This window comes from Protopterus annectens, chromosome 8.part0, assembly GCF_019279795.1.
Source record: "Protopterus annectens isolate FY-2018-M chromosome 8.part0, PAN1.0, whole genome shotgun sequence".
Taxonomy (NCBI): domain Eukaryota; kingdom Metazoa; phylum Chordata; order Ceratodontiformes; family Protopteridae; genus Protopterus; species Protopterus annectens.
The window spans coordinates 698,361,087-698,374,332 of record NC_056741.1 but is presented as its reverse complement, the minus strand read 5'-3'; the positions used below and the strand labels follow the sequence as shown (position 1 = coordinate 698,374,332).

The following is a 13,246-nucleotide window of genomic DNA, read 5'->3' as shown; positions in this document are numbered from 1 at the left end:
CTATGTTATAGGGATGCTCTTACATATGAACCTTGCTTTTATCAAGCCTTGCTGCACTACAATGAAGGAGGCCACTACAGCACTGCACAGGAAAGCTATGGCCTGCTTTTAAAGCTGTAATATACTTTACACTGCTAAAATGAAAGTGTGGAGAAGGAAGTCTAGATCTCAGTTTTAGGAAGTTAATAATAAAATTCATGCTACTAAAGCTTTGATGTAAAGCCCATATAGGGGTCTATATCATATGTTCGAAGTGGAGGAAGATGCACTCAGGTGGATTATATCCTATGTAGGAGGGTCAGTCTGAAGGAGATTGGAGACTGTAAAGTGGTGACAGGGGAAAGTGTAGTTAAGCAGCATAGATTGGTGTTCTGTAGGATGACGTTGGTCATCAAGAAGAAGAGGAGAAGTGTGAAAGTAGTGCCAAGGATTAAATGGAGGAAGTTAAAAAAGGGTGATTGTAAGGTGGAGTTCAGGGAAGAGTTAAGACAGGCACTGGGAGGCAGTGAAGAGTTACCAAATAGCTGGGAAACTACAGCAGAGCTAGTAAGGGAGACTGCTAGAAAGGTGCCTGGTGTGACATCTGGACAGAGGAAGGAGGACAAGGAGACCTGGTGGTGGAATGAGGAAGTACAGGAGAGTATACAGAGGAAGAGGCTGGCAAAAAAGAAGTGGGATTGCCAAAGAGATGAAGAAAGTAGACATGAGTATAAAGAGATTAGACGCATAGCAAAGAGAGAGGTGGCAAAGGCTAAGGATAAGGCATATGGAGAGTTGTATGAGAGATTGAACACTAAAGAGGGAGAAAAGGACCTGTACCGATTGGCTAGACAGAGGGACAGAGCTGGGAAAGATGTGCAGCAGGTAAGGGTGATAAAGGATAGTGAGGGAAACGTACTCACAAGTGAGGAGAGTGTGTTGAGTAGATGGAAAGAGTACTTTGAAGGGCTGATGAATGAAGAGAATGAGAGAGAAAGAAGGTTGGATGATGTGGGGATAGTGAATCAGGAAGTGAAACAGATTAGCAAGGAGGAAGTAAGGTCAGCTATGAAGAGGATGAAGAATGGAAAGGCTGTTGGCCCAGATGACATACCAGTGGAAGCATGGAGGTGCTTAGGTAAAATAGTAGTGGAATTTTTAACCAGATTGTTTAATGAAATTTTGGAAAGTCAGAGGATGTCTGAGGAGTGGAGAAAAAGTGTTTTGGTACCTATCTTTAAGAATAAGGGTGATGTGCAGAGCTGCAGTAACTACAGAGGGATAAAATAGATCAGTCACAGCTTGAAGTTATGGGAAAGAGTAGTGGAAGCTAGGTTAAGAAGGGAGGTGATGATTAGTGATCAGCAGTATGGTGTCATGCCAGGAAAGAGCACTACAGATGCAATATTTGCTCTGAGAGTGTTGTTGGAGAAATACAGAGAAGGTCAGAAGGAGTTGCATTGTGTCTTTGTGGACTTAGAGAAAGCATATGACAGGGTGCCTAGAGAGGAGTTGTGGTATTGTATGAGGAAGTCGGGAGTGGCAGAGAAGTATGTAAGAGTGGTACAGGATATGTATGAGGGTAGTGTGACATTGGTGAGGACTGCGGTGGGAGTGACAGATAAGTTTAAGGTGGAGGTGGAATTACATCAAGGATCAGCTCTGAGCCCTTTCTTATTTGCAGTAGTGATGGACAGGTTGACAGATGAGATCAGACAGGAGGCCCCATGGACTATGATGTTTGCAGATGACATTGTGATATGTAGTGAGAGTAGGGACCAGGTTGAGGAGACCCTGGAGAGGTGGAGATATGCTTTAGAGAGGAGAGGAATGAAGGTCAGCAGGGCTAAAACAGAATATATGTGTGTAAATGTGAGGGAGGGTAGAGGAATGGTGAGGATGCAGGGAGTAGAGTTGGTAAAGGTGGATGAGTTTAAGTACTTGGGATCAACAGTTCAGAGTAATGGTGAGTGTGGAAGAGAGGTGAAGAAGAGAGTACAGGCAGGGTGGAATGGGTGGAGAAGAGTTTCAGGAGTGATTTGTGACAGATGAGTACCAGTAAGAGTGAAAGAGAAGGTCTACAAGAGGGTAGTGAGACCAGCTATGTTATATGGGTTGGAGACGGTGGCACTGACAAAAAGGCAGGAGTCAGAGCTGGATGTGGCAGAGTTAAAGATGTTACGATTTGCACTGGGTGTGACTAGGATGGACAGGATTAGGAATCAGTGTATTAGAGGGTCAGCTCAGGTTGGACAGTTTGGAGACAAAGCAAGAGAGGCGAGATTGCGTTGGTTTGGACATGTGCTGAGGAGGGATGCTGGGTATATTGGGAAAAGGATGCTAAGGATGGAGCTGCCAGGTAAGAGGAAAAGAGGAAGGCCTAAGATAAGGTTTATGGATGTAGTGAGAGAGGACATGCAGGTGGTTGGTGTGAAAGAGCATGATGCAGAGGACAGGAAGAAATGAAAACAGAAGATCCGCTGTGGCGACCCCTAATGGGAACAGCCGAAAGAAGATGATGATGATCATATATTCGAAGTTTTGTAACTTTGAACATTAAATTATCGAATTTAAATGTTCAAAGTTATTAAACTTCGAACATATGTAAAAAAAAAAAACCCAAACCCAAAACTAAAGGCTGTAGGGAGGGGGGCAAGCCCCCATGCACCCTCCATGTGGGGGGATGTGCCCCCCACACCCCCCGCTCTTTAAATATACCAACTCCAGGACCGCACTACAGCGCAGTAAGGGGAAATCTTCCCTTTATCGCACTATAGTGCAGTCTCGGAGTTGGTATATTTAAAGAGCAGGGGGTGTGGGGGGTGCAGGGGTGCTTTCCCCCTGCCTATACTAATCAGGTAAGTTCCGTTTTTTTTTTTTGTTTGTTTTTTTTATTATATGTTCGAAGTTTGAAACTTCGAACATTTAAATTCGATTATTTAATGTTCAAAGTTTTCAAACTTCGAACATATAACACAGACCCCCACATGGCACATCATAACTTCTTGACATAAAAATAGCCTTACAAAGATGACAGAACTATAAATAGCCACATATAAGAGTATATAGCTATCTCTGAACAATTACTCAGTCACTTCCTGTTGCAAGAGTGTGTGTGTGTGTGTGTGTGTGTGTGTGTGTGTGTGTGTGTGTGTGTGTGTGTGTGTGTGTGTGTGTGTGTGTGCTGTGTTAAGGGCATGGCTAGGACTGTGTTTTCACATTCTGTATGATTTCAGTCATATTTTTATTCATTTTAGACAGCACTAACTTCCCACATATCCAAGCAGTATCACACACTAGTTGCACGCATAAACTAACTGTTATCCCTGTAGTTCACATATTCTTAGACAGTTAAATTCAGAAACTGAGTTTACATAGTATCTGATATTTAGGAATGCAATTAACATTAGAAGAGCATATTTTCAAAACAAAGGAAATGGAACATCACTTTGTACATGCACACTTGTAACTGGATAAAATAAATGCAAACAGTTAACATAGCAAATTTAATTTCACGCATTTCTTCTTTACCTGTTATGTAATTGTTTAGCAGCCTGGACAAAGCAAGGGTGGTCAGTTTCTTTGAGCACTTCCTGTGTGTATCCCACTAAGCCTGAGTTCTCCAACATGCCTTGGTGTTCCTGGATCTGGAAGTTCAAATTGTCCAGTCTCTCCTGCCGACATTCCTCAATAGTCTGCAGTAGTGATGCCTGCTTCTCCTCCAGGATCGAACACAGTTCCTGGACTAGTTGCACCACTTCTGCTTTAGCTTTAGAACTGTTAACCTGACAGCAATTAAGATGGAAAGTTAATGAATCATACTTTTTAGATACATAATGCTGCTAATGCTCACCACAAAATATTTGGGGTAACCAGTTTCTGAAGCTTAGAAATGCTCTGATTTTCTGCCTAAACATATACAAATGTGCTTTATAAATGAGAACTACATCAAAGCAAAATGGGCTGACATTTCTCACTGCTCAATAACATGGCCATGGATTTCTAAAGAAGGTTATAATTACTTAAGAAAAGTGCATTTCATTAGTGTGAATGTTACATAATGACAAATTTCTGTCCACAGACCAGTTCTTCATTATCTTCATATTCTCCGGTCTGGCATCTACATCAGCAGTTCATTGTTATAAACCCTGATTGATTTCTTGTTCATTCATCCTTCTCATGGGTAGAAACAGCCTACATGTTCCAGCAGTTCCACCCAATCTGGTTAAGAATAATAAAACATAACTAGCTGTTAGATCTTCTAATTTCTGCCTAGTGTCACTAAAAATTCAAAAGTCATCAATCCCATTTCAGTGCACCTAGGAATTTTGTATCTTATCTCCATGAATGCAGTATATATGCTGAAAATGTGTAGCAGTTAATAAAGGAGAGTCTACCAAATAGCCATATGATTTATTCAAAAACAATATAGGGCATAAGGGATGTAGATCCTGTCAAACATATTGTATCTCACTTTTTTGCTGATGGTCATTGTGATTTAAATGTCTGTTTTTGAATTCTAGTTAAAATTATGGGAATCTGACTACAGGTAAAGTGTTATAGTCAGACGTTCATTTACCTTGGCTTCCTACAGCCCTCACATCAGAAAAATATATATTAAATTATACTACCAAGCATGTTCAGTAACTAATTTATTTCCTTTTGGTACATTAGAGTCTCATTGTTGTAACTAATCTTGTTTTTTAGTGCATTTGTCTCTTGACACCAAATCACCTACATCCATAACAAGCAGTCTGTGATCCATATTATTCTATCTTGAGGATACTGTGCATCACAGTAGATGCCCAAAGAGGTTGGTCTCTATAACTCTTCCCTCTATAAGGCACCATGGAGAGTCTGTGCTGATGTCCAGATTTCCATTCATTGGTGAGTTTGAGATGGAAACACTCAGCATGTTTTTTAGAGGTGGGAGAAACCACATAGAAACACAGGAAGAATGTACAAACTTCAAACAAGCATTGATCAGAGATCAGAATCGAACCTTGCACCTTGTGCATGGGAAGTGAAGACTTTAACGATGATGATGATGAGAAGGAGGAGGAGGAAACATGTCTAGGTTGGGCCACCATCCCTGTTCCATGCATTTACATGTCTGAAAAATGATTTTGGGATAATGTCCGTGACCCCAAGGCACCTAGAGAAAGAAGACGGTATGGCAGGCATCAACTGCATAATGCCTACTGGGTGTGTCAGTGGAAGTGAAAACACAGTGTATATTTGGCAATGCCTTTATTAATGGTGTGTGAGGGCCATTCCCCCCTTTGCAGTATACACAAAATGTTGTCTAAATCACATCTTAAAGCATACGTGTGGCTACAGCAGCATCAGGATTTCCTCCATGCTGTAGCACACTTCTGCGTGTTCTAATTACATAAGAATGTTTGGTAAGCCAAGAACAACACATATCACTTCCCCTGTCCCTATGCACTTGGTTATTGAAGCTATAAGCATGGCACTGTGTACTTCCCTTTACATGCAGCAAATCTGCAACAGGTGTATGCCATTGCCACTAAATTTCAATTTGGCCATGTTCCCTACCAAATATACCCACAGGAAAATCTCTTAGCACCTAGCAGTCTGAACCTTAGCAGAGGTAAGCATTTATATGCATCTGTATTTTCAGCATATTAACAATGAGAAGTCTATACATCAGCTCTAGACTGCTACCATGTACTCCTTTGCAGAATGGAGGCTGCATATAATTAGAGACTGAAGAAACGACCCTTTGAGACTAAACTTTACGAAAGCAGTGGTATAGGCCCCAATTTTAACACGCTAAAAGAAAGCAGGCAAAAAGTGAATAACTGACAGAAATATACATTTTCATCTAAAATGGTAAATGCAGGCTAGTGTTGCTCTATTATTTCCAGTATATTGACATCAAACCTGCAGTATACACCCATTTGTTTAAAGTAGCTCAGGAAAGGAGCACTTTAATTTTTCAGATGTAAACCTTTTTTTTTTCTTTAAACCAGAAATTAAATAGTGTGCTTCTTGTATGAGATCTTCTGAATAAAACACAGACATTTTTGGTATTTGTAATTAGCAGAGTTTTCTACTAGCATTTTTGGTAAATTCCATTAAAAATCACTTCCTTTAATTTGATAAATGTAGCTGGCTAAGTTTTAAAGTTTTAAGTTTTTACATCCCACACCTGGTTACCACCTGCCCCTCTTTATACACGATAGTCCCTATATGGACAGTTGTATACTCTGAAGAAACATGAAAAATGGCAAATTTCCTGAGACTTTAGGACAAGAAATATGTTCTGCTTATACACAAAGCAAGTAGTTTTTATCTGAAAAACATCAGTATAATGTGAAATAATACAAACAATGACTCAAATTCTTCAAAAATGAGCTTTTATTTTGGCAAACAGGTGAAGTCCAGTCTTTTGCATTGGCTGTAGGTATGGTTCATTCTGCAAAATTTTATGTTTCTATAACAAATCTCTAACTTTGGGCAAATGAAAAAGTCCCAACCCTAAATCCACACTTACAGCATAATTATTTTATGAGCTGACCTCGTGAATGCAGCATCTGTTTAATGTTTTCCAATGCTCTTTTTTATCAAATTTCACAAGAGCATTAGTACATTTCTATAAATAACAACATGAAAGAACTGAGAACTAGTGTTCTGAAATCCTTTGATTCTGTTCTACCTCATTCTCCCTTTCACATTCTTTTTTCCAAGCTGTTAGCTTCACTTGCAGATTCCTGCATCCCATTATATTTGTCTATACCCATTGTCTGTCTTTATTTTCCTCAAGTCTCATTAAGTCTCTATCTCTTCTTCCTACTTGTTTAGACATCTTGTCAAAGCAACACCTTTTACTGTGCACCATTATTTGTCTTTTAATGTTTATCCCATTTTATTTTAGTATTTATCCTTTAATGCTTAGTTTAATTTGGATAATGACTGTCAGAAACTGACAGCATCTGTTTAATTAATTTTGTATGTGTTCTCACAGCATAATTTTTCTTGTATTCATGGTATGTTTTGATGTAACTCATATTTTATTTTAGTTTTTTACTTTTTATTCAGTTCCCCACAGCTGATCATTCGGTGCATACTTTTTTATAATGAATGCATTAATGTAATAAGCTCACTTTATCAATGGCTTGTGCTTTTGTGCCCAGATTTTCTGTGAGAAAAATCAGCTTAATGAGATGCTCGAAGTGTTAAGCACCCAAGCTGTCATGAAGCATATTGCAAAAGTCAACCACAAACCTAATGTAACAGAAGGGACAATGAGTATTTACTGCAAATTGAATGGAAAGTTCAAGTTAATGCCAATCTGTCTACATGCTGAGCTAATGACATTCTGCTGTGTTATAGCAAACGGGACTTGTATTATTCTTGAAAAAGTATGCCAAGTCTTTGGGATGCATCTGTGGGTAAAAGAACATGGGAGGGAGTGGACCAACAACTGTTATACTTGATGAGCTAGGTCCTTATGCCTTTAAAGGAAACCGCGGACAGTCTCAAACAGTATTTTTTTCCAAACTGTAAAGGGACAAAAGCCAGAATAACGAGTTACTGAATGTGAATAATAAGGAAAGTTCCAATTGTCAAGTCCTCTTCTTGGAGGGAAGGCTGGAGGTTTCATCTTTGAATTTGTGCCACTAAGGAAGGCATAATGAAGCAGAAGGAGACGTTAACAGAGAGAGAATGCTTAAGATACTCTGGGATACAGATACCTTGATGTCTTTCGGGATATCCGAAGTTAAAATTAAATAAAAAGGAAAGTTACTCACTTAATGAAAGAAAACACAGGTGTCCATGCAGTGGGACCACTAATAACACAAGAAAATGAACTGCACGTGTAAACTGGACTAAGATAACCAAAAAACATGAACTAAAATATAATTAAATGGGTTTATTAAGTATTTTCATCTGTAACAAATCACCAGGACTTCATCAGAATTAATGACAATAATTAAAGTACTGTTTAAATAATTTATATAGAGTCACGTGATCCATAGTATTAAAGTCATACTCGAAAAACTAGACAATAAAACTTTTTTGTATATAAATACATATACATAGTCTTGGTTTAATAATTAAAATTTGTTGTTGCACAATTGGTCTAATGTTCCGAAATACACATAAAAAAAATTATTTTTTGTTTAATATTTGTTTACTGGGAAAGTCCGACTGGAACAGAGCCCATTTTCAGCGGAGGCTGAGGGAGAAATGCTCAAGATGCATGTCTCTGAAATGTGTAGGAAACCAACACGAATGCAGGCAGGACATGCAGACTCTGCACAGAAGGCAACACAGCTGAGAGTCGAGCAGGAGAACCTCTTGAGGTGAGGTGGCAATGCTAACCACTGCATCACTGTCCTCGCCCATATATATATATATATATATATATATATATATATATATATATATATATATATATATATATATGGGTCTACTTCACATGGTCGACAAGCCATTTGATCGACTTTCATTTGGTCGACAAGCATGTTATGTGGGGGGCTTTGCCCCCCACACCCCCCAATGTGGGGGGCTGTGCCCCCCACACCCTCCCTAACTAAATATATCAACTCCAGGTTGGCACAACATTGGGGAGGGGGGCAAATCTGCCTGTCGACCAAATGAATTGTCGACCAAATGAAAGTCGATCAAATGGCTTGTCGACCATCTCAGGTAGACCCGTATATATATATATATATATATATATATATATATATATATATATATATATATATAAAAAATTAATGGCAAATAATGTATGTGTGTGTGTGTGTGTGTGTGTGTGTGTGTGTGTGTGTGTGTGTGTGTGTGTGTGTGTGTGTGTGTGTGTGTGTGTGTGTGTGTGTGTGTGTGTGCATATGCATATATATATATATATATATATATATATATATATATATATATATATATATCTATGGGTCCCCTACAAAATACCGAATGCTCAGAATCCCAACCCCCAAATTACTGAGACCAGAAGCCCGATACCCCACATTACCGAAAGACCAGAAGCGCGAAATTCAAAATCCCGATGTTAAGGAATGTTGAGTTAGTGCTTCTGGCATTGCGATTCAGGCAAGTATCTGTGTGTAAGTGTGTTGGTGAGGGGCTTTAGTGTGTGTTAGTGTGTGCTGTGACTGTGGTATGTGTGTGTGTGTGTGTGTGTGTGTGTGTGTGTGTGTGTGTGTGTGTGTGTGTGTCTGTGTGTGCGTGCGTGTGAGCGACTGTAATGTGTGGGTGTGAGTTTGCCTTGTGTGTGTGTTTGTGCGATCTCGGAGTTAGAATATTAAAGTAGGGAGGTATGAGGGGTGCAGGGGGCTTCCCCCCTGCTTAACTATAGTGTAGGATTATTTGTTTGGGTTGGGGGACACTGTGTGTATGTGTATGTGTGTACTGTATGTGTCTTGATCTTTCGCAATTTTGAATTTCGCACTTATGGTCCGTCGGTCTTCTCATGTTTCAGGTATTTAGTCTCGGGATTACGGACGTCAGTCTTGTAGGTTTTCGGTCTTTCGTAGTGAACCTATATATATATATATATATATATATATATATATATATATATATATATATAAACACACAAAAACATAAAATAGTAATTATAAACACTATCAAATGCAGTCACTGACTGTACTGACTGTAGCAAGACAGAGCATTTTGTGCAGGTGGGAAATAAGGGAAAGATTTATACCAGTCAAGTGAATGAAAACAGCAATTGCAATGTTTGCCCTGGAACTAATTTTACTGGTGGTAATGAGAGACAGGGGAGGTACTGGCAACTGATAATTTTAATGTATAAGACCCTTTAGATTTTCTGCCTCTCCACAGCTCACAGAGACTAATGAGTCAGTCCAGGGTAGAGGGGAAATACAGGTCCTGCCACACACACAACCACAGATACAACAATCACTACAATTCAAGAAAACAAAAAAGAGGACAAGGGAGAGGTACTATCCCCATCAAAACATATGCTGTTAACAAGAAAATAGTTGGATTGTTTTTGGCCATAATGTTTTTTTACATTTTTAATCATAGCCATTTGGAGATTATATTGACACATTTTTTGTTATTTGGAAAACGGTTCACATTTAATCCAAATAAGAAATGTGATGTCACTGATATATTAATATAACTTAAATTATTTTATAGAAAGCTTAATTGAGCTTATGTTTTCAAAGAAAGGGGACAAGGAACGTACACCACTGAATGTTTAAAGAAAAAAAAGTTGATGTAATCCTGCCATGAATCCAGTTATTGAGGAATTTGAAAAATCCTGCTAGAGGGATATTTACAAATATGTGGCCCGTAAGAGAAACTATTGTTACAACAATGTTTCCAATGATGAAAAACATTATTGGCCTTCCTCTCCAGTGACTCAACCATGAGAATTATGAAACCAGATAAAGATAAGGGTATCATGATTTTTTATACAATTGATTACTTAATGCTATGTTCAATATTTTGCAAGAGTCTATAAATGAAATAAACATGGCATATAGAAAAAAATAGATTTTTTTTGTTACAAGATCATTTAGTGCAATGTATAACTCCACCCATCTTTATCATAATTTTTGGTATTCAGAAAGTCCATAAGAATACCAAGGACACCCTAAGCTGTCTATCTGTTGAAATGCAGGCAGAAAAAATGTAGAAGGGGAATTCCTCAGATCCATTCACCATATTAAGCAACATTTACACATCTGAGCACTATGGACCTGATGAAGATAAGGTCCATATTCTGAGACTATTTTCCCCAAAGGCCACACTAAAGTACTCTTGTGTCTTATTTGGAATGATGAATTATGGGAATATTCATTGACATCAAACCAATAAACTTGATACAAAGATGTGCTAGAGTCATCATAGATAGGAGAAGGGGTGTCACATTACTGGTAAAATTGATCCTATCCTTAGGAAGTCTTGTACTGAAAATGTTTTCATTAACACTGCAGCCTCTCAGTGTGAGTTGCTACATAGGTTGTAGTTGTGACTTCTCTTGATTTTATGCTATTTCCAAAGAATGCAATACTGTGATCAGAAACACCTTTACTGTTACCATGTCCTGAATAGAAAACATAACTAGGGATCTGCCATTGAAGTATGGGAAAACCTATGCTTTTTGCAATCTGAGCTGTGCTCCTACCACTTATGTGCATTTTGTAAACATCTGTTAGCTGAGGTGACACCAAATTGTAGAGTCCAAACCTGAAACTGACAGTCTCTGACTCAGAAGTGCAGAAACCTCCAGGATTCTTTTGCAATTCTGATATTGGATAACATCATTAAAATCTAAACAGCACATCCAATCTTCTGCAAATCAGGGAAAGACTGACTGCAACAAAATCATGCAGAGGTTTTTATTGGTGATGAATGCATACAGGACTCTTATATCTAAAACTCTTCTGAGTGAGATGCTGTGTCTTTTTTAACACCAAAAAGAATCTAGAATAAAATAACTATAATGTCTTGTCCATTGCAATCTCCTGGATAATTCTAGAATGTTTAAGACCTCCTTCTTTGCTCTTTTTTTCTGACATGGTGGGATGTCCAGTGGGGGGGGGGGCAGGAGTAATGAAAACATTTGCTATAGCTATCCTGACCAATCAGTCTTTGGTTTTGAACTTACATGCTGACATATGGAGGGACAGACGACCTCACCTGCTTCCAGAGGACAATAAAAAAGGGGACAATAAAAAAGGCCTTAGGTTTGCTTCTGATCACCTTCAGGAAGTGCAAGGCTCCCTGACAACGGTTATAACACCTTCCTCTATGTCCATGACATCGCTGAAAACTGTTGTGAGAATTATCTTTCAGACTGTTGCTTTTAGGGCTGTTGACCCTGCCTGAGCCATATTTGGTGAGGACTCCTCTGTATCCTGCAAATGAATAGTGAGGTACTTAAACCTAATGCAACAGTTTTTTTTCTCATACCCTCCAGGTGTACCTTCACTTCAGGTCTAAATAAAGTTGGTCCTTGAATGAGAGAATATAAAAAGGGCACCTTGTTATGTGTAAAGTTGCATGAGACAGGATCACTTTAGTAGATTCTATTTTCCCAAGTGAACCCCCAGTAATGCTGTATGAAATGTACATAATAAGGCTTATTGAAACCAATATTGATTGGAAAGGTAACTTGTATTTGATTGGCCCATCTGGTAAATGGGTAAGAGTTTGGTTCATTTTATCACAGACACCCCTCTGGAGATCAACCACGTAGGCCAGGTAGTTGAGCACTCTCAAGGAAAATGTAGAGAACGGATATACTAGGCCCTCTGTGTAGGACTCCTTTTGTGGTAAAATACTGTGCTCTGGTGTATGACAGCCTTCTTGAGAGCAGCTTCTGAAAACAAGGTATCAGCTTTGGGAGTTTCAGATCTGAACCTCCAATTCCTAAGGTGCAGCAGAACATGATCTGCTTTCTTGGAACTAGATGTTACTGTGTCTTGGATTTCCAATGCAGTGTTGGTGGGTACTTTTAAAATTTTTGTCAACCTGAAGGCCTTCTGCAGCATCTGATGTGGGATGGTATGGGATCAGTGGATAGGTATTGCATCATATCCCATACTTCTTCCAACTTGGTGTCATCAGAAGGCATGGGAATCAATATCACTCTAATCATCCATATCCATCATGAGTGATATATTGATCAAATCCCCATTATTCTTGCTGCATGTGACCAGCCTAGAAACCATTGACACACTAAGACTGAAGATGAGGAAGACATTCTTTACTCAGCTGAAACTGGGTTGGGGAGCTGCAGAAGGTACTTGGTCTGTCTGTCACACATGGCAATTTCACAAAAACAGTCTGTAATGCAATAAATGGAGTGAAGAAGAAGTAGTAAAATTCAGACTCAAGAATCCAATGCGAAAAGACAAAAAACAACATTTATTGCAAAGCTTTTGGGTCACAAACACCCTTCCTCAGTGCTACTATCATGAAAGTAAAAAATACAACATTTAAATAGTTCTTGAAAAACACATGATTACAGCCAGCCTATCACAGAATAATAATGATACCCCCCCATATTACAATATACACTTTGCATATGTATATGTAAAAAAAATGTTATATAAAATCATTTAAAATCCATATATAAATATATATGCATATACCATATACACATATATAAACATATATATATATATATAACTTTAAATTTTCTGCCTGTTTTTTACTAAAATGGGCTTCAAGCTAATTATTTAAACCATGTAAAGAATCTGCCTGTAACCTAACTATCCATTCATACTCTTTAAGTTCAACA

The 13,246-nt window shown here is 38.6% G+C and overlaps 1 protein-coding gene across 1 annotated transcript in view; it reads right to left on the bottom strand.

Annotated features, from left to right (window-relative positions):
* Nucleotides 1-13,246, bottom strand: part of TRIM46 (tripartite motif containing 46) — a 564,405-nt gene that overhangs the window by 189,482 nt on the left and 361,677 nt on the right. Inside the window, exon 6 of the mRNA XM_044080147.1 lies at nucleotides 3,511-3,764. Coding sequence (XP_043936082.1) covers nucleotides 3,511-3,764 — 254 coding nt within the window. The remainder of the gene's footprint in view (nucleotides 1-3,510; nucleotides 3,765-13,246) is intronic.